Raw genomic sequence first — 26,166 nt, 5'->3', positions numbered from 1 at the left:
TCTGCCCCTAAACAGAATCAGTCTGATTTTGTCATCCTGTGTGCACTTATCTGGGAGTGAGTCCTATTGAACACGACAAGACTTAGGCCCGCTTTAAATATGCTTTTAAAAAGCAAAACAAAACCTTTGCTTATTCAAAAGCAAGCTCCATTTAAACACTATTTATTTAGTTCATTTATAGACTGCTTACTATTCAAAGGTGTCAAAGTGGTTTACAATAAGGAAAATCCAGATATAAAAACAAAACACAGAGATACACAATACACTCAATTTCAGATGGTTTATATTAAAATAAACCCTAATATAGAAGTTCACAGTACCCGTAAGAACTATATATAACTAACATTGGGTAAAACTAGTAGGCAGCACAATACAAACTTCCATCCACACTATCCACACAACCAGTTTACACAACATCACTCTCACCTCTATTCACACAACCATTACAAGCATTCACCAGCTCATTCAGTATCTTTACCAACCAACCACTGTATCCAAATCACTCCTGCTCAACGATGCCATACATACCCTCCTATATCCTTCTTGCTGCTGCTGCCAAACACACATCTCTGCAGCATTAATGGGCTCGTGTCCCACAACCACAGAACTGGCAAATACTCTCTCGCCCAGTTATATACCAGTGCAAACTCTCACGCTGTGGGGGGTGTAAAACTGCTTCGCTCCCATCAATCCCAACACCAGAATCATACCACATGGTGCCATCTGCGTGAAAAAAGCTTCCCTGTGTGTGCATTCCCTGTGGCCACTGTATCATTTAAACCTACATGCACTCACGCCAGAGCAGGTGTCTTGAATCCCCGGAGCACTAATACTGCACACGTCGGCGAGGATACACCACAGCTGCTTTTCTCTTTAAACCATACTATAATCAGAGTAAACGACCCCTAGCAAACCCTGCTGAGGGCTTTCAGTTTGCACAGCCCGAGCTCACGCGTGTTCCCTGCAACTCCGTCTGCCTCCAACGGGACGTGCGGTGCTGCGGTGCTCGTTTGCCTGGTGATTTGCAATGGTCGGTGCTGGGCGATATTGTGCCCGCTGGGCTTGTTTACGGAGCTCGGGCCTCCTCATGGAGTTGCTGGCTAAGTGACGGGTCTCCTGAACTTCTCAGGTATCCCGGTTCCCCAGGGGGCATCATGATCGCTGCCACGCGGGGGTAACGTTACAAGGGCAAACTCCCGCTCCCGGGAGCCGAGGGCAGCAATTCCACGTGGCTGGAAAGAAAATGCGTGGAGCGCCTACACGCCGGGAAGGGGCAAGATCCGGCTCCGTAGCAACCGGGAAAGGTGCAAAGCGTGCTGCACGTTTCAACTACCGGCTCCGGGCTCCCTCGGCCCCAAGCGGGAGGGGGGCGCCGAAAGAACCCGCCGCCTTTTTCCTGCTCCCGCGGCGAGGCTTTGCACTTTCTTTCCGGTTCTCTCCCGAGCGCCGGTTCCTGCCCATTTCCTAAATTTTCCTCTCGCCCAAGTCCTGCCAACTGCGAAAGTCGAAAACGCGAGGAACCGTAGGACTGGGGGGTGGGTGGGTTGGTTGGAGAGAGAGCGCCGCGCAAGAGACGCTCCTCCCTCTTCTTGCCCCCCCCTTCCTTCTCCCCCCCCCTCTTTTTTTCTTTCTTTCTTGCTGCGTCTGTTTGTACTTTAGCTGATCCACTAATCCCCTGAGAAAGCCTATTTGCAGTGAAGAGTATCTGTAGGGGGCGAGGCTGGTCCATGTGGGTTTGTGTCATTGGTTTGCAAAGAGAGACCCCGCCTATTGCCCAAAAAGAAAAAAAAAAAAAGGGAGAGAGAGAGAGACCCTACCTCTCCTAGCACAACGGAGGAGGAAGAAACGGAGCCGGGAGGGGGAGGATTCACCCTCCCCTTTTCTTTTTCTTTTTTGCTGGAGGAGCCCCAGCCAAAGACTTCTTTTTAAAAAAAAAAAACAAAGCCGGGAAAAGAATCCAAGTTGCCATTCGATTCTCCCCCTCCCCCCTCACTTGGAGTAGCGGCCGGAGCTGGGCGAAGGAGGAGAGGATTAAGTTTTTTTGTGGGGGGCGGCGTGTGCGTGCGTGTCTCGTTTTAAGGTGGATCTCTAGCACCAGGAGCCCCGGCGCGGGGAATAATAATAATCAAAAGAGCGAGCGAGCGCGAGCGAGCGGGGAGCCAGCGGAGGCGATCGATCAAGGGGGGGAAGATGCAGCGCTGAGAGCCCAGGCGGCGGCTTTCGCCCAAGTAGGGGGCGGGCTGCTCCCGGTGGACCTTCGGAGCCCGACGACGAGGTAAGCGGGGCGGGCAGGCAGGCGGCGAAGGGGAGCCGAAGCGAGGGTCCCCCCGGCTGGTTCTCTCGGCGGGGCTCGGAGTCTCGCTCTCCCCGCTCAGAACCTACCTGCAATCCTCGTAATGTTTGCGCCCGTGCTAGTGTCCAAGTGCTTTCGCTTCACTGCGCCATCCAGGGAAAGGGGGGGGGGGCGGGAGAAGGACAAGGGGAAGCTTGAAATGTGAGGACATCTTTGGTCAGACCTCACCCCCTCCGGCCGGCTTTAATCCGTCTGCGGAGCCCCTTTCCATCCAACTCTCGCCGCCGCGATGGTGCCTCTTTAGGGCGAATGCCGCTTTCCCCGTCCCCCATCTACCCAGCGCGATGGAAAGGTGTGTGTGTGTGTGTATTTGTCGAAAAGGCTTTCCGATCCAGGTTTGTGCTTAAGCGCGCGCTGGGTTGTGTGGATGTTTCGCCTTCCTCTCCCCCACCTTCCCATTCGCACAGTCTCATAAAAAATATATATATTTTCTCTTTTGGGGAGGGGGGGAGGCAAGATTGCACTGGCTTTCCAGAGCCCAAGTGGAGCAGATCGGAACAAGTGGGTCGCTTGCCTCTCCCTGTCCCCGCTTTCCAAAAAAACCCCAAACAAACCTCCAAAACCGAGAATCTGAGAAAAAGAGCCGATATTTTGTTGTTGCTGCTGTTGCATGGTGGAAGGGCGAAAAGCTGACGGCGGAGGAGGAAAGCGGCGGAAGGAGGGGGGTGGAGAGGGGGAAAAAATGACAATAAGTTGCTGCCCGCCTTCTTCATCCTTTAAAAATCCCCCCCCCCTTCCTTCACCGCTTAGGCGGAGAGTAAGTGAGAGACGTTAAATGAGGTGAAGTGGAAATCTTTTGTTTTGCTGGGCTCTGCATTGTTTACTTAGTGCTGAGTGTGATGGACAACATCTGCCAGCAGATTAGCAGGGTAACCCACGGTTTGCAGCGCTGCCAAAGTCTCGGCCAAGACAAGGGAGCGGGGAGGGGGCATCAAGGGGGGGAAAGGGAGAGAGGCAGGCAGACATTGTACGCCGCCCAGCCCGGGGACTTCCTCCTCCCCAGGCTGCCCAGAGCCGACTCGGGGGCCCGGCGCACTTCCCCCTCCCGCTCCGCGCCGCTGTACTTGAATGCAAGCCGGAGAAAGTTTTCCTACTGCTGGAAGTGGCGATAAGGGGAAACGATTGCAAGAGGGTGGGCGGCTGGGTGGGATCCGTCTCGACCCTCTTCCCCTCCCTTCCACACACGCACACCCCCTCCCCTTTCTCTCTTCCCCTTTCTCTTTTTAAACTACTTTGGAGATCTGCAGCGAGGCGGGTGGGGGTGGGGCCCGGGACGGGCGTGGAAGGCGCTTTATTGATTTTGTGGGCAAAACGAAAGCGGGATCCGCCAGAGCCTTGCAGAGCAAACAGTTGCAGGGCGATGTGGGTTTGGGGGAAAGGGTGGAAATGAGCAACGCCGGGAAAATCCGGATGGGTCTCGGAGGCGCTTCGGGAAGCGGGGGCGGGGGCTTGCGAGCAAGGCATCCCCATCTGGGGAGAGGGCTGCTTTGCGTGGAGCTTTTAAAAGCCCTTTCTTTCCTGGGGAAGCGTTCTGCTTAGTTTCATTGTGACGTTTGCATAGTGGCCGTGCAGGGTGTGTGTGTGTGCCTTACAACCCCTCACGAGAAAGCGGATTTTTTCTCTCTCCTCGCAGCCCAAGCTACATAACCAGAGCTCGATTCGTTTTTCGGCCATTCGGTTGTAAAAATTAATAATGATGAAGTAATGTCCCCTACCGAGCTGCCAGAGAGGATGTTTACATACCGTATTGCTAATAACGGCTGCTGGGGTTTTTTGGGGGGGGGGAGGGGAAGACCTGATTTTGATTGTTCCCGTACTTTGTATGGATCTCCTCCTCCCTTTCCCTGCCTGCCCCACCTCTTGAAACACAGAGAGCAGTAATAAACATCATTTGGCTCCTTTTAAAATGGAAAATTTCAAAGTGAGGTGCTGTGTCTCCAAGAATGAAATGGCCGAGGGTTGTGGAAAGGTGTTGCCATCTGCGGAGATAAGCAGAGAAATATCAATGTGTAAACCAGCTCCTTAGCAACTCCTGTGGACACACAATTTCTCTACCTATCACTCTGCTGCTGGTCAGGCAAGGCATTTTCAGGGATAAATAAGATGTTTACATCTGACCCTTTAACTTGCAATTGTCTGAAGTTTTCCTGTTCTCTTGACCAACTCTTTGGTATAACATTGTCTCGTTTCCAAATACTATTACACACATCACATGATTACACCAAGATGCTTTATGTTGTATGTGTCTAAATATTGATTCAATCTGTGCCAGGAAATCAAATCTCTCTTATAGTTCTTGTGGAATTTGAGCCCCCTCCCACCAAAACAAACAAACAAACAAAAACCCTATTGGGTTTATAAGTTCAACATTTTTTTTTGGGGGGGGGTCATGCTTTTTTAAAAAAAGTCTCATCTCTTTTAAAAAAAAAGTCAGTGTAATTGTGTAGATTAAAGCTTATTACTTAGTGGGATTCATCCATAAAGAGTGTTCTTTGGCCCAAACCTAGTTTGGCAGGAGGTTTCAAAAATCTATTTCAGGAAAAGTTTGCCCCTTTAAAAAAGCAAAACAAAATGTGGATTTCATGTATTGTTAAGTATTTCAGTTGATACCATATTGTGCATAAGAAATGCGAAACACAACAGAAGAGTAACTTTTAAGCTGATAGTTTTTCTTTAAGTTAATTACAGCCAATTAAATGTGCATGAAGATTAATGAAAGTATAGCCAGGTGCTCTTGATCAAGTGTAATAGGGACAAAAAATAAAGCAACTATATTTCTATAATACATATAAGGATGCCTTCTATACTTTGAGCATATTTTCTTATTTTTAAGAATTAAGCCAGAAAGAGAGGCAAGGTTAGTTGTTTGGTCTTTATGTCTTGTCTTTGCTGCTGTTGGTAGTATTGATGAATATTTGGGGAAACAGTCCATGCTGTTAGAACCAGTTGATTTTGCAATTTCAGCTAACTGGACCTAAGCTTCCAAGGATTTCAGTAGGACTCCATTCAGACGTTACTTTTTTTATTTATCAAGCTCGTATACCACCCTTCATCCAAGGATCACAGGGCAGTTTACAGTATAAAGGACAAACATACACAACACAATAACAAACTTTATTCTGTCTTCCCAACTTTTCCAACCTGTTATTTTTATGTGATCTTTAACATGATGTAAAATCCACTTCTGGAAATCTGGTAGAATCTAGTGAAAGTTTATTGCTCATTTTTGTGTTGTAAACATTTTTTTTTCTGGAAACTACTGTTTAAACAGAGAACCACAGGAGTTTTGAGTTGTAAGTTTCCCATGGTTTTCATGAATCACATCCCCACTGCTCATGTAATGAACTTTTGGGTGGTGCTTTTGGTATACCATGTGGTGAATCATGGGGGAGCAAGTGTGCGTGTGTGCGCGTGCGCACACACACATATAGAAAGGGTAGAGGAGTGGCAGCCTATCTGATGACATTCATGCCTGGTGTGATTGAAATTTAGTGCAACATGGTATTATATCAATTGAAAAGCCACAGTTCCATAGTGCAACAGGTTCTGCAGTGTAAAAGGAACATTAGAAATCATGACAGAAGTGGTAGCATTATAACTAGTAAAACTGATATTAAAAAATCCTATGTCTGAATGCAGCCTAGATCTTGATCTCATCCATGATGTGCTTGTATTAGTGAAAGTTGGTTAGAAAAAAAGTTTTTTTTAATGCATTGCAGGATGATGGTGTAAGCTACTTCAAAAACGTAAACGAAAAACGGTTGCATTTTAAGAGTTTGTTCAGAATACAGTAGCGACGTACTTCAGAGCTGATAGTATTCCAGACGTTTCATTTATATAACTGATTCATAAAATTCTGTTTTTGATGGTTTGTAGATGTGGTTTTCAGCTCTTTTATAAGAGCACATAAATTTTCCAACTGTGGAGTTGGTGAGTGAATTTTTCAGTATTTTCTTCAGTAACTTCTTATTCAGTCTCAAATTGACAAAAAAAAAAGGGAGTTGTCATTGTAGGCAAAATAGTGTACTAAACGTCTTACTAAGGGAAAAAACGCGTTGCTGCAACTCTTAGTTACATATTAAGAGTTTGGGCTGTGTGGAAATATGAATAAACCTGTGAATGTTCATAGGTGAAAATTAGACAACTGCTTCTGTCTCCATCTTTTGGAAATACTTCCATAAAGAAAAAATCATATGGATCATGATGCACTTACATCATGATGCAAGGACTGGATAATGAACGCAGGTGTGAAAAATAAATAATCTCAGACTGTTTGATCCTGGATTCTTATTTATTTCTGAAACAAAAGATATCAGTTTCAAAGTAAGCTGTGGTTCCTGACCATTGGCCATGCTGGCTGTGGCTGATGGAAGTTGGAGTAAAACAACACCTGCAGGGCCGCAGGCTCCCTGATGGGAAAAGTTAAAACGTTTAAGCCTGCAATCCCACACCTAACCCTTAATCCACCCTGGTTCTCTCCAGAAGTGTTAGATTATAGTTCCCATCAACTCCAGCTAGCATGGCCAGTGTGTCGTCCAGGCATAGGCAAGTTCGGCCCACAGGTGTTTTAGGACTACAATTCCCAAGATCCCCAGCTAACAGGACCAGTGGTCAGGGATGATGGGAACTGTAGTCCCAAAACATCTGTAGGGCATCATGTTGAGGGAAGTTGCTGTATTTGTTCACCTGGTAGTAAGTTTCACTGAACTCCTTAGGCCTTGCTCCTGAATACACCTGCATAAGTAGTGTTCTGTGCTCTGTAAATAACAGGAAATGTCCTTGTTTTCTTGGGGATATGTCCTGCTGTCTCTATAATAGAACTACTGTCTAATTTAGAACTGCACCCTGACAAAATAAAATAAACCTGAATTGATTAACCTTTTCTTTATTGTGTCTCTCACATATCAACCTCTTTCATGCTCTCAGGTTGCCCTCCCTGGTTTCTTAGTTTTAGCTGCTCCAGGCCTTGGATAGTAGGAGGCTGTTGCTGTCAATGTTGCTTCAAGCAAGCCTAGTGGACATAGTCTGAAGTTTTAACTGTCGTCCTATGTTAATATTTTTTGGGCGGCAGGGCGGATGGGGGATTGTTACATTGTTTGTTGTAAGCCACCCTGTAATCTTTCAGTGTTGTAGGTGGCAGGTTGTAAAGCTACATACTTTAATAAATAAATAAATAAACCTATAAGGGAGCACCCTCTTTAATAAGTGGCAGTGTTAGAAGCTGACCCTGAGGTCAAAGGTTGGGAAGAAAAGGTTTTGGCAAGAACACTTAAGCTGCCACAGAGGCAGTCTCTGACTGACTGCTGCACAGTGGAATACAGAGAAGTGCTCTTCTCTACGCATCCCTCAGCTAGCCTGTACAGTGGTACCTCGGGTTACATACGCTTCAGGTTACATACGCTTCAGGTTACAGACTCCACTAACCCAGAAATAGTACCTCGGGTTAAGAACTTTGCTTCAGGATGAGAACAGAAATCGTGCTTCAGAGGCCCCATTAGCTAAAGTGGTGCTTCAGGTTAAGAACAATTTCAGGTTAAGAAGGACCTCCGGAACGAATTAAGTACTTAACCCGAGGTACCACTGTATACAATTGCAGTTTGCCCCACAGTAGATTTCAGACTTAAGCAAAAGGGCTCTGTCCTGTCTGTTACTTCCTAGCCCTGACAATTGTCCATACTGGCTGGCGCTGATACGAATTGGAGTCCAAAACATTTGGAGGGCACCATGAAAGCTACCCCTGACATAATATAGGGGGATATACTTGGCTCTAAACGTTGGAGAACATGTTCAGCTGGTGCTGTAGTCTACAGGAAGTGAGGTAGTAGACGAGTTAGAGAGGGCAGAATGTATGCCTAGATAGTATCTTGGAGGAGGACTTGCTTCTGCAAAATAAGCTGTGGCTCCTGTAGAGAGGCAAGAAAGGGTCTTCAGGAGTAAAGGAGGGCTTGCTGGAAAGGGGCATCCTTCACCCATTCACTGCCACTGTGTTTACATCCTGGTGAGCCAAGATTGGCTCTGTTTCTGCAATGTGTTTTCTACTTATTTGGGTACATGTGACTGTTGGCCTTTCCATGCTGTCTTGTGTTTCCCCTTCAGACTTTGTGTTACCCATCAGGGACAGTGGTGTAAATGTGGTAAATGCATCTACTGCCATAAGCTGAATCGGTTCTCAGTGTGTCAAGCTCTGTAGTGCAAATTGAATGCCATTCATTCCCTTATCCGTTTATTTTTAAAGTATGGCTTTGTAACTTACCAATATAGAACAAGTCTTTGATCGACAGTTTTCTTTATAGTGTGCTTCTATTTAGGTTCAATTTAACAGGATAACTCTTGCAGAGTGACTTTTTTGCAGAGCTCCAGTTCCAGAATGTCAGTTAATACCAAGGCATTCCTGTCATGAATCACTTTTGAAAGCCAAGTTGTACCCTTTGCCCTTGTGTGTTTCCTAAATGGAAGAAAAAAAATTAAGAGGAGTTTGCAGTAACAGCGGAACGCTGCCACTTGCTTTCATTTTTAACGTTGTCATTTTAGCAGAGAGGACTTGTCAACATAATTTATGTGAGCATGTCTTGGGTTCCAGTGCTAATAATCTTCCTATTGTTAAAAAGCATCAAGCCTAAATGTGCTGTGTCCTAGACGAAGGCTACAGATAGAGATCTACTCCAGCTGAGGTTGGTGAAGACAAATTTTCTGTCAGATTGGGTGCTTGCTGTATGGATAATACTTTAGCAATTCATGCTGTTATGAGAATATCCTCATTACATTCTTAAAAATGGCAGATTCTGAATTGGACGCGCTTGACAGATTGCATAAGACAAGGTAATACCCAGCAACAGATGCCCATCAAGTCATCTTGCTATCACTACTGACTAGAAATTATTCTCCAGATAAAAGCTACTAGTCCACAAACTTTTTTCTCATATGCCCATGTTCAGGACATAGGAAGCTGCCTCATCTAGCTCAGTATTGCCTGCGGGGGCTTTCCAGGGTTTCAGCTAGGAAACATCCCCAGCCCTATCTCAAGATGCTGAGGATTTAACTTGGGTCCCTTTGCATGCAAAATAGAGACTCTACTATTGAGCTGTTGCCCTTCCCACATCTTTTGTGGCCCAAAAGGGAAAAGCTAAAAACAACCACACTCTTTTGTAATGTTTCCCTCCTTCATCTCCTGGAGGCAATTCTTACTTGTCACAAATGACCAAGCAAGCAGGTTTACCTTTTCAGTGGAGTCCTTATTTAACCATTCTCTCCTTGTCTCATTGCCCTCCCCCAGGTGTTAATTTTAGGAAAGGAATAGTGCTTGGGAGGTCTCAAACCAGCCTGGAAGTCACACATCTGATAGAGTATGCCCTTTTACTTAATCCCAGACACCTAAGAGCAGTGCTTGGTTGCTGGGGTGGTGAGGAAAGCCAGCCCTTTATTTATTCCCATGTGAAGCACGGCCACCCTTAGTCTTGACTCAACAATTTTGCTGAAGTCAAAGGGGTTCTGAGTCTGTAGTTAACTCATGGATGGAAGATTGCCTGGGAATTCTGTTTGCTTGCTTCCAAGCTCTGTGATAAATGAAAGGCAGGATTTTAAATGTAATAAATGACACTTGCAGAGTAAGGGATTTCTAAGGGCTACAAATGAAGAAATCCACAGAGAATTTGTGGGCATATGTTAACAATATAAGTTTCTAAATTTATTTTGGGTAAGACTTCACTGACTTTCAGTTTTTTTGCCAGAACTTCGATTATGTTGTTCTGATCTCTGTTGGTTCTGCAGGTTCCCATGACTTTCTCAGCAAAGATTAATGATCAAGGATAATAGGAATCTAATACCCTGATTTATTTATCACTCATGAAAAATGTATGTGAAATTCATCCTGATAATCATGTGTTTTTGGTAGGACAGTCCTGTGGAGGCACAGTACTGCTGCGGAGGCACACATTTTATTGGAACCCACAAGAATTCCTTTCACCTGTTCTAATACTCTGAAGTTAAAAATAAATACAGATAATTTTTAAAAAAATGATTATTTCTTTTTGCAAGACATGTTTAAATATGTCCTAGCTATCTCTTAGTGTCTCCGAGGTCACTGAGCCTGAGCTTCCACAGCTGCTGCCTGACATGAACTTCTGTTGGCAGCAACAACAGCAGATATCTTCTGTGTTTAAGATAATATTTTATTATTTTGCTAATTATGCTGCCTTAAACGTGCATTTTATATTTGACTTCCTTTAGTAATGTTTTCTTTTGAAATGTTCAAGGTAGATTTTTTTTTTGTTAACTCTGGTGCATTAAATGTTCATTTTGTACATGACCTTCATTGTAATGTTTTGATTTGATAGCTTTGAGATAAATTTTAGGTTCCTGTTAATTATGTTGTTTTGAATGCAGACTTTATATTTGACTTTCTTCTGTAATGTTTTCTTCTGGATTGTTTGGTGTTTTAATGTAGGCTGTAAACCACTTTGATATTTTTTTCTTAAAAATGTAAAGTGGTATAGAAATGAAAATAATAATAATAATAATAATAATAAGTATTAGTGAAGCTTTTCTTTGGGAAATGTGGAACACCTTGGTTGCTCCAGCACATGTTATACACCTGTAGTGTCAAACAATCAGTTGCTATTTACCAGTACTTGCAGCAGTGCCTGCCAATTGTGAAGTGAATAGGGCCCTGAAGCACAGCATGGTAAGGGAATCTGTGGAGTGAAGACCTAATCTTTATGGAATTGAGCTCCAAGAAGACTTGGAGTAATTGAGCTCCAAGAAGACTTGGAGTAATGTGCACTGATTCAAAGTTACTAAATAACTCCAATATTGAAAAGATGTAGATACTTTTCAACTATATTATTCTACTGAACATCTGTAAAAGAACAAAAGTGCTGCCTGATTTTGTCCATTATAAATTCATCCCTTCCTGTGCCAACTTCCCTATGAAGCACCCTACTCCATTATCCTAATGCACACCAGCTTTTAAGTTTCCTCAGTGCCTTTTCCTTACCTTTGATGCTTAACTAAGGCCTGCCTTTCTTCTCTCCCTCCCTCCTTATACCAAAGACTTTATCTCTTCTTTCAACAAAACACTGCATAGAATCCAACATTGTGTAAGGGAACAGGCTCGTACAATGGGATTTCATCTTCCTTGCGTCCCCCCTGGACCTCCACAAGCACCGCAAAAATCTGCTCCAAAGGGTCCACCGACCCTCTGGAGCAGATTCTGAGGCTGCATTGGAGGATGAGGGAGAGAGCAGGTGAAATCTGTTCCTCTCATAGACAGCTTTAGTAGGTTCTATCTGGTCCAATCTCCCTTCCTTCCTTACTCACTCACACTTTCCAAGCTGTCCCTTTTCTTGCCACTTCCTAAACTCTTTTCTCTTTTCCCCTGTGTCACTTAACAAGCTGAGTACCCTGATCTCATCACCTATGCTCTGGTGCTGTCCTCTCCCAGCTTCTGGTTGTCATGTTCTGCCATTTTGCTCCTCTTAACCACATAAATGACCTTTCCCTTTCTTGCCACCATTTGCCATTATTCCCCTCTTCTTACCAAAATCCCTTAATTTATCCTGTCCTCCTGACAGTTGTCCAGTTTCCCCCTTCAACAGCAAGCTCTTAATGTCTTCCCGCTGCCTTAATTTTCTCCAGCTCCCTTAACAATCTGCCCTCCGTCCTCTTCTGGCTCTCACAGAAATCTATCTTACAGCCAAATCCAGCAGTCTCCACTTTGTCCTTATCTTCCCTAACCTCTCCGCTACCTTTGAGACAGTTGATCACTCCCTCCTACTTGACTCCCTTCATACTGTGTTTCCATGTCTTTGCCCTCGCTGGTTCTCTTCTTACATGACTCAGGGTTTCTCATCAAATCTCATGACTCTCAATACTATCTATTTACTGATGAAACCTAGATCTACCTTTCTGTCCGCCTCTCCACCTGATCTCCAACTGCTTAGCTGATATCTCTGGTGGGATGTTTTATCATTGTCTGAGACCAACCTAATGCACTTTCCTCCCAAGTTTCTCTCTCCTTGTATACTCCCTGTATCCAGGCATAAAGCCCTGGTCCATTCTTTGATTTTTCCTTCTACCCCTGCCCCCCCAAACCCTTTCAGTTTATTGCCAAGACATGTTGCTCCTCTCTGTACAACTATCTATACGCTTCCTGTTTGCCCTCCTAGGGGAAACCTTGGTTTGCAATCTAGTCATCTGCCACCCAAACTACTGTGATTTTCTTGACTGTTTCTTTGTTGTCATGTTGCCGCTCTGATGCCTCCATGCCATGAGAAGCATATGCTACTCAGAGCATATGATGCTCCACCTTGGATTTCTATCCTGCCTTGAATTCAGCACAAAACCCACATCCTTCCCTTCAATTCCCCTTGTGGCTGTCTCTTCCAAGTCTTCATAGTTTTCTGCCTGTGACCTTTGCTCCTCACACCGTAGCATCCTGAAGTGTCTGGAGCTCTCTTGTGGCTTTAAATTGCTTTCCCTACCCCTTATGCTTAGATTTCCCTCCAAAACCCTTTGTGAAACTATTCCTTCAGATTGCCCCATGTTTTCCATGAAGCCTATGGTAAATCCACCTTGAGTACGAAACCCAAAAAATTGTGTCTCAAGGCCTTCTATCCCTCAATTTATCCTTGCCTCCCTCCTCTTCCCCTCCCATTGCCTCACCGGTGACAAATCGTTTATTGTAAGCTCCTTCAGGGCAGGGACCTGACTTTCTGTTCTGTATATAGGCCACTGTTTCCAACGGAAAGGGCATTTCTATAGCACGGCTTACACGCAGCATGTCAAAACGTTGTTTACTTGGCTTTGTGTTATTCTTTAGGTGTGTTTACTTAAGAGGCTTGTTTGTGTATGGAGTTTGCTAAGGGCAGCTTCAGGTACAGATACTTGAGCTTTTTCACCTTTACACGGAAGCAGAACAACTGGGAAAGAATTGTGGCCCCAAAAACAAAGGTTTTTCCTGAACCTTTTTGCCCCACGGAACGCTGGGAGAATTGTTGAGGTCTTGGTGCACTGCCTAATTATTTTTCTGCTTGTTGTAGCAATTGTAATGCATGGTGCTATATGCTGTATTAACTTTTAATTGTTTTTATTGCTTCTTTTATTTCTTATTTTGTTGTATTGCAATTTGAATTCCGTGGAACTCAGATTGTAATACAGTAAAATGCAGTGTAAGGAATAAAATAAGCACTGAAATACAGTTAAAAGTTAATATGAATATTTAATGTGGACTTGCCACGGACCACCTGAATGAAGCTCCTAGACTCCAACTTGGGAACCCCTGCTTTGAATGCAAGAGGTGTGATTTGTACCAGTGCCAGGCCCCTGGATGGATTCCAGTCTTCCTCTCTGCACTGTCCCACATCTGTGCCTACTCACCATTGCTGACTAGAGAGAAGAGACAGGTGAGCTAGTAAAGGCAGCTTGTGTTCCTTCTGGTCACTCCCATTGTTTCCTGGTAGTCCCCACCCACACCAGACTTCGTTAGGACTGTTGTGTTACTTTGGGTCATGTCCCATATGAATGCAGAAATGAAGAAGTTTCTTGTTGGGAATAATGTATGGATGGGAGAACAGCATAGTCCAGCGGTCAGCAAACTTTTTCAGCAGGGGGCCGGACTATATTTTTTTGGGGGGGAAATATGAACAAATTCCTATGCCCCACAAATAACACAGAGATGCATTTTAAATAAAAGCACACATTCTACTCATGTAAAAACACGCTGATTCCCAGACCGTCCGCAGGCTGGATTGAGAAGGTGATTGGGCCGGATCCGGCCCCTGGGGCTTAGTTTGCCTACCCATGGCATAGTCCCTACTGTGTCCACAGATGCTTCTATGCAAATGAAATGGTCCACTCATCAAGCTCCCCCCCCCCCCGCCTTGCTTGTGGTTTTGGAACCCAGCTTGGGAAATGACAAAAATTGCCATGAATGTGAAATTGAGAGCAGCATCTACAGGTCCTGTAAAAGTGAGTGTGTATCAAGTAAAAAAGTACTATTTTCTGTAATTGTTTTTTGGATTAGAAACATAATTTTGTGGGTGCTTCAGGGGCTACATCTCTGTTTTGGGACACCCAGGGAGTCTTTTGAACCTTTATCCTTCAATAGCAATAGCTGCCTACACTGAACTGGAGGTACGGAAGAGGCCTGTGGCAGCAGTAATTTTTAAAATCCTGCTGTGTGTAGATCTGGCCACCTAGGTCTGTGGACTGTAGCTGTTGCAACTGCAGTGAAGAGAATCTTCTTTCAAAAAATATCAAGCCTTGGAGTTGGAGTCTTTACCTTGCCTTGATTGAGCAGTAACAGTACAATCGTTTACCTTTCTATTCAGAAATAAATCCCAGTTGAGTTTACTCCCAGGTAAGAGTGCATCAAATTTCTGCTTTAGCAAAATATGAATTAATTAATTTTTAGTCAATTAATTATTGTTTTACTCCATACAGTTTCGTTTCTGGGTGCTGATGAAAACCTAGCCTTTGCCATTAGAACACTTATGTGTCCCTGTGCCCTTGTTTTTCAACTACAGGCCTGTTATTTGATAAGCTGTATTATTTTTATAGATCTCCTGCATCCTTAGTCATGGTCGGTTTCTAAAACTAGTTCACTTCAGTGAGATTTGCACAGGGGAAAGAAGAGAAGAGCTTATTCAGGCATGTGAACCGCTGGGGAAGTTTGCAAGATTGCCATATGTTAACTTCTCTGCATTTCTGTTTGCTCAAATTTTGGTCTTTTATAGCTGGGAGAGCAGTCCAGTCTCTAAAGAATCAACATCTACTACATTCCACTGTGGACGCATACTGGTAAAGAAAATAGCAAAGAACGCACTCTTTATTTTGGATAGCATGCCAGTCAAGTATAACGTGTCGAAGTAAAGCTTGCTTGCAGTTATTTGAAAAGGTGATAGAAAAAGAATGGAGCAAATTATAGGAAATCTGTATTTTCTTGGATGACTGTTGTGTGAATAAATTCCTTACTGTGTAATTTAACTCTAGAATAAGCAGCATTTTGAGTTGTCATCCAGTTTGGAAAGCCTCTAGTGCCAAGGGTAATCTTGTGAAAACACTGCACATGATTGAAAACATAAGTTTAAAATTGAGGTCACTTAACAGTAATAGAATGGTGTCCCATCATAACAAAACCCTAAAGCGTGATAGCATGTGAGTTGCTGTCCATTTATTTCCTCAACTGATCTTTGCAATTCAGTTGGGGGGGGGGAAGGCTTTTTGTTTTCAGCTAAATTCAAATTTGGGTTGGATTCTGCAGTTGCAGGATTGTAGATTGGGTTTCTTTGTGTGTTTTTTCCTGAGCATGTATTCAGCCATGCTGAAATCAACAGTGATGTAAATCTATACTTTGTTCAAGGGAGTTCTCATCATTTCAGTGTGTGTTGTCTTTAGTTTATACCTTTCAGATTGTATGTTAGAAAGCTAATGCTCTGTGAGCGGGTGTTTCCTGAATTTGGATAATTGATCAATTGTCTGCTTTAGGTGGGGTCTTGAAGGAGCAGATTAATAGTTAGGGCTGCTCCTGGGCCCATATTTGTTGCTAGCAGCCCAGGTGACTTTGGTGGCCAGGGGAGCCTTTTGCCATCTTAAATTGGCAAGACAGCTATGGCTGTTTCTAGATCAGGATAGCCTGACCACTCTTGTCCAAGTGTTGATAACCTCCAGATTGGATTGCAGCTAGTGCAAAATTTTGCAGCTCAGCCACTCACAGGGGCAGATATATCACAATCATATTATGTTGCTTCTAAAAGAATTGCACTGGCTGCCTATCAGCTGCTGTGCTGGGTTCAGGGCACTGGTATTGGTGTGCAATACAGATTGGGATCAGAATACCTAAAATAATGTTTCACCCCCTACATGCATACCCGATCACTCTGTTATGCAGGAGAGGGCATTCTGCAGATGCCATCCTACCCGTAGGGCCATTTTGCATGATGCCGAAGCCAGTCCTTTAGTGTGGTGGCATCTATCCTTTGGATCTCTCTCCTGTTGCATTATCAGATGGGCACCTTCTGTGTTGTCTTTTCAGTGACTTGCTAAAGATTTTCCTCTTTCAACCTCTTTATTCCAGATGGCAACTTTATTGGATTTGGGGTGGCTCATGGGAAGTGGTTCATAAATGAAAAATAATAATAGTGTAATGGCTAAGACTGAAACCGTAATCCCATTGATACTGGTGACTGGTCCCTCTGCAGACAGAGAGGAGTGCTGCCAATATGGTGGGGTGAGACTGTTGCAGGCTTGCAGCAGAACCTAAACTCTACCCAAGTGGGTGGAAAATGACCACTGGAGGTAGCCAACAGAAAACTCTGAAATGTGGGACAGGATTCAATGGAAGCCTTGCACAATGGGACTTTCCCCCCATTTGTATGCCTGTTGTGCTTCCAAAATTTACTTGGAAGGATAGGAGAACCACCTACAGCATGTGGGGAAAGGAGAAAGGCGATCATTCCTCCTGTCAAGTTAGAATGCTTGCGCAGATGGAATGCTCATCATAGTGAATTCTGTCTGGGGTGTTTCGGAGTGGGTGGGGTGCTGGAGCTTGGGATCCACAGCTCGTTGGATCCCCCAAGGGGCCTGATCCTTGACCTCTTTGCCATTCCTGCACTTGTGCTGTCCCAGTGAATCAGGATGAAAATCTGCCACCTTTCATCCTAACTGGTAATTTCCAGCAGAGCCCTTGACAGGGTGGTGGTCTGCTGCTTAGATTGGCCCTGGCTTCAGTCAGGGTGGCTTTGCAAGAACCTGGCTATGAATAGAGAAATCGCTGCTTTGAATTTTGCCTCTGCCATGAAAGCAGTAGGCAGCTACAAGCCACTGTTTCTTGGGCTCAGTCCCTCTATCTGCAATATGGGAGATGATAATACTGACTCCCTTTCAGGATTGTTGTAAGGATTACAAATACAGTAGACAAATCATGTGAAACACTTTAAGCACTGGAAATGCTGAGTATTAGTAATTTTGAAAAAACTTACTGCATTTAATCTCTTTCCTCCATTATTTTTGTGAGTGTGCTTTCAATATCACAGCAACAAGTAAAGCGTTATAATTTAGCTTTTGAAGACAAACCTTCCTTGTAATATTGTAATATTTTGGAATATCATTGTTTTGTGCTAAGTAGACATTTATTATTTTGAATCTTTATGCTGCGATTAGATTGTGTCCTGTTCAATTGAAATATAGAACTTTAAGACTAGAAGATCCATAATGCATTGTAACTGCAGGCAAAAACTCATAAGCAGCAGTACCTCTGGGTGATGAACAGCTGAGTAAGGATTGCCTTGAGGAGACCAGACATGGAAGCTGTTGTAATTGATTAGAATGTGTGGCTAAATTCAGAGTAATGATAAGCATGATGGGTTATTGTTGTGGGAAAGAGCCTAGATGAGCCTTGGGGTCATTTGCTCTCATCTTTTCCCTCTGATGCAACCAGGAGGAAGAGATCAAAAATCTTTACTTCTGTTTCTAACAGATCACAGTTTAGTGTTATGTCTGAACCTGTGCATAGTTAGTTGTAACTGTACACGGTTTTCTGAAATGAGCCAAATTTAAAATCTTGGTTTATGAAGGTGGCTTGTTTCAGTAAGCCATAGTTTTTTATTTTATTTACTATATTCCTACACCATCCTTCATATATTAGAATCCTAGGGTGGTTTAGAGTGTTCACATTATAACAACAATACAGTCATACCTCAAGTTGAAGTAGCTTCAGGTTAAGCATTTTCAGGTTGCTCTCTGTGGTGACCCAGAAGTAACAGAGCGCGTTACTTCGGGGTTTTGTCGCTCGCGCATGCGCAGACACTCAAAATGACGTCATGCGCGGAAGTGGCGAAGCGCAACCCACAGTTGCGCAGTCGTGTGTTACGTTCTGCTCAGGATGTGAACGGGCTCCGGAACAGATCCCATTCGCATCCAGAGGTACCACTGTAAAGCAAACAGCAGTAAAACCAATAATAAAATCATGATTAAACTAATTTATACAAGCTTGAAAGGGTTTAGACCAAGCATCACCGAAGCTGGTTAATTTTGAATGTAAATGTGTGAAGTAAAGGGAAAAGAGGGAGTAAATGTGTAAATGTGTGAAGTAAAGGGAAAAGTGGGTACATATGGGGGACAAGGAAGAGAAACCTGCTTTCTGCCCTTTTTAGAAACTTGTACTGATCCTCAAGACCACATGTTAGTGTCTTCTTGACACTTGGAATTTTGCTTCTAAAGCAACTAATTGCAATTAAGGTTTTTTTTTTTTTTTTGCTTTTTTGTATGTGTGTTTAACCTAGCATAAACTTCCTTTAATTTCAGTTTAGATGATTAGCCTAGGATGATTTGATAAAAAACTGAATGACATGTTACATCAGTAAAAGCAAGCGTTGTTTGTGAACAGTTTGCTTAATGAAGATAAAAGTGCAAAATAAAACTGAATGCCTGAGCTGTGGTATTCCCATAAGCAGCATTGTCAGTTGTATGCAACGTAATTGTATTTTGTACACTTGCCAATTAAGCAGCTATGCTATAGACGGGATGGGAGTGGATTACCTCTTCAGGAGATTGAAGAAGAGTGTCTCAGAACAGTAAATCAAATAAAGTAGAAGAGTTACAAAAACATGCTGCGGATGTAGTTAAAATATCAAAAATTACCACCACACTGACATATATTTGGCAATATTCATATCAACTGAGTACTCTGAGCCTTTAAGGAGAATAGTGGAGGATTATAATTCATTATCTTGGCTTTTTAAAAGAATATTAATCCCTCAAATTCCTTTAATATAACAAACTTTATGTTATGCCATTCCCGCATGTGTTGGCAGCTCCTCACCTCCTCTGGTGCATCACTTTCACACAGGTTAAAGGGCAAACATCTGCAATGGCAGAAAATCCTGCATGTACTCTTCATTTGTGTTGTAGGGTTTTGTATGTATAGTATGTATTTGTGAAATTTTTGTATGTTTTCCATATCTATAATAATAACAACAAAACCTCTCCAAGTCGAAAATTAGCACTGTGGGTTTGAAGATGGACCAGAACCTATTTTTCATGTTCTAGTTGGTGTCTTTTGTTTGTTTGCTTACTTGCTTGCTTACTTGTGTATGATTTATACAGGAGCAGTAAATAAAATCATGGCGAAACATTTAGTGTGATGTGTGAATGTGTGAATCTTCGTAGAGAAACAGGACCAAAGAGCATTGAACTTCCTTTGGAGAGTACACAAACGATAGAGATAAACATAATGGTGTGTGACTGAATTCTTAGTCATGCCATTATGCAGTTTTCCCCCTGTGTAATATGAATAATGCAGCACACTTCAAATTTCCTGTCCAATTATTTGGCATGAAGAATATATCACAGGGTGGTCATCTGTAATGAGTGCTGTAATGAGTGGTGCAGGTGACTAACATTTGAGGGTTGTACTGGAATAGGAAATACCCACTCGTAAGTGATTATTGGTGTAGGTATTTAGCAAGTATATAATTATATTTGAGCCATGTGTGTCAGGTAGGTCTCTCATCATAATTCAGACATTTTTAGTGCTATTTCTTTAATAACCATAATATTTCCATCCATGTAGCCCTTCATCTTCATTTGTCAGCCGTCTTACCAAGTTTTCTTGTGTACTTAGAAGTTGAGATGCTTTGCTTCATTTCAGGATGCAGCAAATATAGAGTATCCAATTTAAAATTTGACTACTATTATTAATTATCATAAGTCCTGAACAGGGCTGCTGCCATACTATTGGATGCAGGAGCTTGGGAGCGGGAAATATTTTCCCTGCTCTGTCATTGGGTGTTTTGTCAGTCCGCTGCATAAAAAGTTCTATTTCCTGCCCTTCCTGTCAGATTTGTTGGCTGCAACAGCATCTTAACAGCTTCACATTTTTATCCACCTTTTGTCTCCATGTTTCAGAGAGAGAGAGACCCTATAATCCTTGCAGACTAAATAAATATTGCAGTGTTTTCAATACCAGGCTGTTATCTTAAGTGCTGCATTTTGGTCCTTTGTCAAATAATGGGGAACCTACTCCTTCTGATTCTGATGCCTATTTGTTTTGTGGTCTTCTGGTGTGATTCTTTGCCTCTGCTGTTCAGTAGCATAGTCAATATGCTTTATGTAAATTGATTACTGCAGGTTTTTTCTCAAGTCCCGCGTGTTTGATCATTCAAGGAAGCTGACTGTTAAGCCAGTTCGCCTGAAATTTTTGTTTGTAATCTCTGCTTCATGCTTTTTGCATTGACACTGCCCATCTACAGTGCATTGCTGTTGCCACTTTACAAGCTATGGGGTAATATAGCCAGGAACATCAATATCTTGTTTGGCTTCATTTATCTGTGGCATTTACCTTGCTCATCCCAGACCTCAGTAAAAAGGCAATTACTTGTGTTCTCCAGTATGACACTAAGCTTTTCACCTGCATTTGGCTTTAGTGTGATATAGCAAGCAAGACTACCAGCTTACATATATTGCAGAGCTCTTGCAACACTTTGGAGTTGAGGGGGAAGACAAGCAGATGAAATGAATGTGATGATAATGAGTGCCAGAGAAACGAATAAGCAGCGTATTTCATGGAAAGGGTAAAACTTGCACTGGCATCAGCCACCCTGCATCAGTGTATTTTGCAGAACATTTCCTGGCTTTCAGATCCAATTAATAACAGATTCAGTCCTGGCTCCATTTTGCAGCTGGTTGCTAGCAGCAAGTTTGTGGGAGTCAGTGTGGTACAGCCGTTTAGTATCATGGATTCAGTGCGCCTGATTTTTTGTTGCCCTAAGCTGTGTGCAGTCAGTGTACTATGCAAACTACACATACAATGCACTGTGCTGAGAAAGTGACATGGAAGTGCTGGGTGGTGTGCCCTCAGCTGCTTGAGTAGGGCTGGAAAAATCCCAGGCATCCAGTACAAAACATGATGTTTGGATTCTGGAATGCAGGAATTTTGACATATAATTCTAGTTATATTTCTGTGTCCCATTTTGGGTTTGCTTTGCCATTTTTCATTGGGTTGATATCCTGTTGCTTGTTTCCAGTGTGCAAGCTCTTTTGGAGGTGCATACCTGCACACTGATTTGAGGCCAGCAGAGCTTTGGATGATGTTTGTAGGATTTGTGGTAGAGATAGATGCACTGCAACAAAAGGAGATGGGAGTAGGGACCATAAACAAAGACAAAACTCTATATGAGGATTCTCTTTAGCAAATAGCTCATGGCTTGCTGAGAAGCACTGATTTATCCACTTATGAATGGGAAATTTAGTACATCACCAAGGTCAATAATGGCTGTTTCCTCTCCATTCTAATAGAGGATTTAAAATGTGCTAAGTATTTGAGTGGGTCTTACTTGTGTGACAGCATGTGAATCCCACTCGGGCCATATAAGAACTCTCCTGTGCAGATAATTTATTTTTGGTTTTTTTGACTTGCATTATTACCTGTATCATTTTTGTCCTCTTGTATTCAAGATTTAGTATAACCTTTTCCAGCCCAGTGCTTTCAATATGGCACTAGTGTCTGGAGGGCACTAGCTTGGGGAAGCCGGATCTAAGAAATTTTATTGGCATTGGGGAAGGCTGATGTAAAATAGCTTCTTGGTGATTTTTGCTATGACAACAAATAAGTAAGGGTGTTTCACCAGTTCAAGTAGATTGTTATCACAATGGAATAATTACATTTAGGTACTTGATTTGATTTGTTATCTGGAATATTTATCCAAAAGCAGGGATGAAAATGAATGTGTTGTGCTAGATGATTAGTGTAGGCTGTAGGAAGTTTTATTTATGTATTTTTAAAACTCGCAGTACATGTTTTAAACAATTCCCCCTACGACTTGTGTAGCAGTGCCAATTTATGGCTTTCAAAAAAGCTAGGTAAGTAAATAAACAATCTCAGTCTTCCAAGCTGAACAAAAAGGACAAATAAGATAAAGATACGTTCTACTTTCTGGACCATAAGAAAACACTTATTAGTTGTGCTTTGCATGGGGAGAAAGAGCATGGCCTAGTTGGGTGTGTGCAGAGTCGCTGGACTTAAGAACAATCCCAGGATGCAGTTTTTCAAGTCAGATCCTCATGGTGGAAAAATAGGTTGATTTTAAGGCCCTTCAGGCCTCAGCCAAGATCTGCTCCTCGTTGCTTGGTTAAGACCATAGTCCAAACAAGCAACGTTGAAGCTGGATCAAGCAGAGTGGGATTTCAGGGGCCAGGGGTTAGGGCTAGGTTGAGGCAAAAGGAAGGCACCAGGATTCATCTTCTGCTTGTAATGGCATGTTGCTGAGGCTGATAAGCCATCTCTGAGGCCTAGGATTAGTATAGGCCTAAATTATGTTATAGGCCTAAATTATTAGAATAGGCCTAAATGGAATCAGCTGATAGTGACCACAGCCTATGGACACCCTTGCCTCTGCAGGAGGAAGAGTGCAGATGTTGAAGGAGATAAGGTGTTGGGTGCTAGTTGTTAGGTGATCTGCTGCAAGACACACAGTTTGTGGTAGCTTGAGGTAGTTGAAAGGAATCTTCAGCCAACAACGCTCTCACTTCTGGGTAAGTGAAAATGGATAATCGTATTATGAGGGACTTCTGCATATTTAATATACCAAAGGCTCAAAAGATAGGACTTTTAAGCTGGTCCACCACATGTGCCAAATTTATCTTCATTTCACAATAACAAAGTTGAAGACCTTGTGACCATATAGAACCTAGTATGGCCTAAGGAATAAATGAGATATCTTAGTATCTGCTTCCCATTTCACGCTAAGCCAAATCAGAACTTTTGAGTTACAGGAAAACAGATAACAAATAAATCACGTTTGTTGCACTAGTAGTGCAAGCTAACAACCTGTCAACAGCAGATTTGGACAGTAATCAGAGAGATGATGTGCTCTTTTGAACCACATTGTATTGGTATTGTCAGCAACCAATGTAATCAAAGAAGCAAGAAGCAAAGTGTGTGTTACTGAAGTTGAAAATAACCTTTTCATGAATCTGCTCAACCATAAAAAAGGTTCCTTTTAAATAAGATAAGTGCATGCAGGTGAGCATTATTGCTTAAATGCCACCAGCATTAATAATATTTTTTTTAAAGTTTACAATGTTAAAAAGTTTAAAACAACATTTTAAAAAACAGGGAAAACAAAACAAAATAATATAAATGATAACATTGAAGAAGAAATGTGATTTTTAGAAATGCAGAAATAATTAGAAAAAAGAAAAATTCAAAGCCTTGGAAAAAAATTTAACAATCAGTTTAATAAAAGTTGAAAAGCAGTGCTTAAAACAAAATAAACAAGGTATTTAATTAATAGTAATATTTGCGATCTGACAACACAATATAAAATAGCAAAATTCTTCTGGAAGCCCTCACTTAATTTTGATATTGACAGTTGCTTTCAGACTGAGATATTACTCATATTTATATTCCACTGCACTTTGAGGTGTTTTGTAAACACACTTTTCCGAATCCTTGTAGTATAAAATCGCTATAAGGTGGCTGCCTTTAAGGCTGATGTTTCGGTATTGAGCTGCTGCAGTCAGTTTGTTTGAGGATGATTATTCCTGGATACAAATGGTCCTTTTTTTCAAAGAATGACCATAGTTGGATGCCCAGGTAAAAACCCATCAACAACAGCATTACATTGCCTAATGGAACTACAGAGCTCAAAAGAAATCTTTATCTCCCCCACAGAAAGGAGTTGCCTGTACTGTATGCATTTACTCTGCAGTAGCCCTGTTGTCCTCTAATTTAAAGGCCCCAAAAGGTTTTATAATTTTGTTAAAGACAACTTAATGTAATTGTTTGGCTTCGCAACAGAACTAAGTCACACAGGGTGGTTCAGCTGTTTCCCCGCCCCCAACATGTCGAAAGGACATGTTTGGGGGGGATGTGGGGTAGCCCTGCCCCCTTCGGTTTGATATGTGCAGTGTCCTCACTGTGGCGCAGTTATGCTCTCATCAGTCTGTCATTTTTAGATCACCCAGCTCCTGCATCATGCATGAGCAGAGTAGTTGCGTCCTTCCTGCTATTTCTCCCCCTCATCCTTATTTCGTATGCTCCTGTGTAGCGCTGGTTTCTAAATATACCTAAGAGCTACTCGTTGTTCAAGTGTCTGTGTGAGCAGGAGGGGAGGAGCTGGCTGAATTCCCATGGAGACCCCCTTAAGGCAGTGGGAATCCTAAAACCCTCAACTTAGTGACACATAAGCAGGAAGTGGCACCAGGGAGAGAGGAATAGGACAGGACTCCCAGCGCTGTTAGGCCATCCTGTTGAGGTGGGTGCTGCCCTGTCATTATAGTTACCTCCTCACTCCATCCCTTTGGCTAGTGTGTGCTGTACGTACATAGACCTCTATGACAGGCAGCCCCCGATTGGTATGAGCTGCTGCTGCTGCTGCTGATGAGAATAATAATAATAATTAATATTAATTTATTATTTATACCCCACCCATCTGACTGGGTTTCCTCAGCCACTCTGGACAGCTTCCAACAAAATATTAAAATACAGTAGTCTGTCAAACATTAAAAGCTTCCCTAAACAGGGCTGCCTTCAGATGTCTTCTAAAAGTCAAATAGTTGTTTATTTCCTTGAACTCTGATGGGAGGGCATTCCACAGGGCGGGTGCCTGGTTCCCTATAGCTTCTCGCAGCGAGGGAACCGCCAGAAGGCCCTCGGTGTTGGACCTCAGTGTCCGGGTAGAATGATGGGGGTGGAGACGCTCCTGCAGGTATACTGGACCAAGGCCGTTTAGGGCTTTAAAGGTCAACACCAACACTTTGAATTGTGCTCGGAAATGTACTGGGAGCCAATGTAGGTCTTTCAAGACCTGTGTTATGTGGTCTTATCCGCCGCTCCCAGTCACCAATCTAGCTGCCGCATTCAGGATTAGTTGTAGTTTCCGGGTCACCTTCAAAGGCAGCCCCACGTAGAGCGCATTGTAGTAGTCCAAGCAAGAGATAACTAGAGCATGCACCACTCTGGTGAGACAGTCCATGGGCAGATAGGGTCTCAACCTGCATACCAGAGATATCTGAACCCACAATTATGTGCATATGACATCATTATCATGTCTTATTAACTGTGCAAAATGCATGATGGCAGCTGTTCAGTATGTGAAATTCCAGGTTGTGCACTTCATGATGCCTTATTGTCTATGCACATCCATTTAAGTGCATGTACACTAGAGACAAGTTGCTTCTGTTCTCCACTTGTGGAGATTTAACTCATGGATAGCCTGGAGAGAAGACTTGAATCCTAAATCACAGCTTCTGTAGCAGGGGTAGCCAGCATGGTGCCCTCCAGAGATGGTTGACCTGCAGTTCCCATCATCCCTGGCCATTGGCCTTGCTGTTGGGGACTGGTGGATATTGGTAATCCAGTAACATCTGGAGGGCATCATGTTGACTATTCCCCACCTATAGCTCCTTGCATTAAAATATGTCCCCAAATGGCAAAATAAGGGCAGTGAATTACTGTCCCTGGTAGATAAGGACAATTGGAACACGCATTTTCTGTATAGTCTCATCCCTCCAGATCATAGTTGTCCTTTAGCTGATGAGCTGAATGGCTGTTTAGGTGGATTTCTTGTTCTATGGAGGCCATTTGGTGGTCTGTTCTATTTTGTTGGTGGATATCACAGTCCACAGTTTGTTTGGAAGGCTAATGCTGTGGTCATAGTGCTGTCTTCTGTTGCTGGGTGCTGTTTTTGGATTGTTTCCCCATGAGTATGAGTAAAACATAACAAGTTATGTGATGTTCTGACCATAGCAACAAAACAAAGCTTTCACCCATGTGATTAAACCAGAGTGGATTCATGCATAAAAACCAAACCAATATA

At 42.9% G+C, this 26,166-nt stretch overlaps 1 protein-coding gene across 7 annotated transcripts in view; it reads left to right on the top strand.

Moving 5' to 3' along the window:
* Positions 1–1,689: 1,689 nt before the first annotated feature.
* CTBP2 (C-terminal binding protein 2) overlaps positions 1,690–26,166 on the top strand; it is a 203,301-nt gene continuing 178,824 nt past the window's right edge. For 2 of the 7 annotated variants that reach the window (XM_028729989.2, XM_028729986.2), the window contains exon 1: positions 1,697–2,275. Coding sequence is in view for 1 of the 7 variants with exons in the window: in XM_077930344.1 (XP_077786470.1) it covers positions 2,603–2,645 (43 nt within the window). In the remaining 6 variants the exon portion in view is untranslated. Of the gene's footprint in view, positions 2,276–2,587; positions 2,646–22,758; positions 22,880–26,166 lie in introns of those variants that run through there. The other 5 variants (XM_077930345.1, XM_077930346.1, XM_077930344.1 and 2 more) reach the window with 5 other exon arrangements.

Source organism: Podarcis muralis, chromosome 6, assembly GCF_964188315.1.
Source record: "Podarcis muralis chromosome 6, rPodMur119.hap1.1, whole genome shotgun sequence".
Taxonomy (NCBI): domain Eukaryota; kingdom Metazoa; phylum Chordata; class Lepidosauria; order Squamata; family Lacertidae; genus Podarcis; species Podarcis muralis.
The sequence above is the reverse complement of the archived record's forward strand: the minus strand, read 5'-3'. Positions and strand labels throughout refer to the sequence as shown.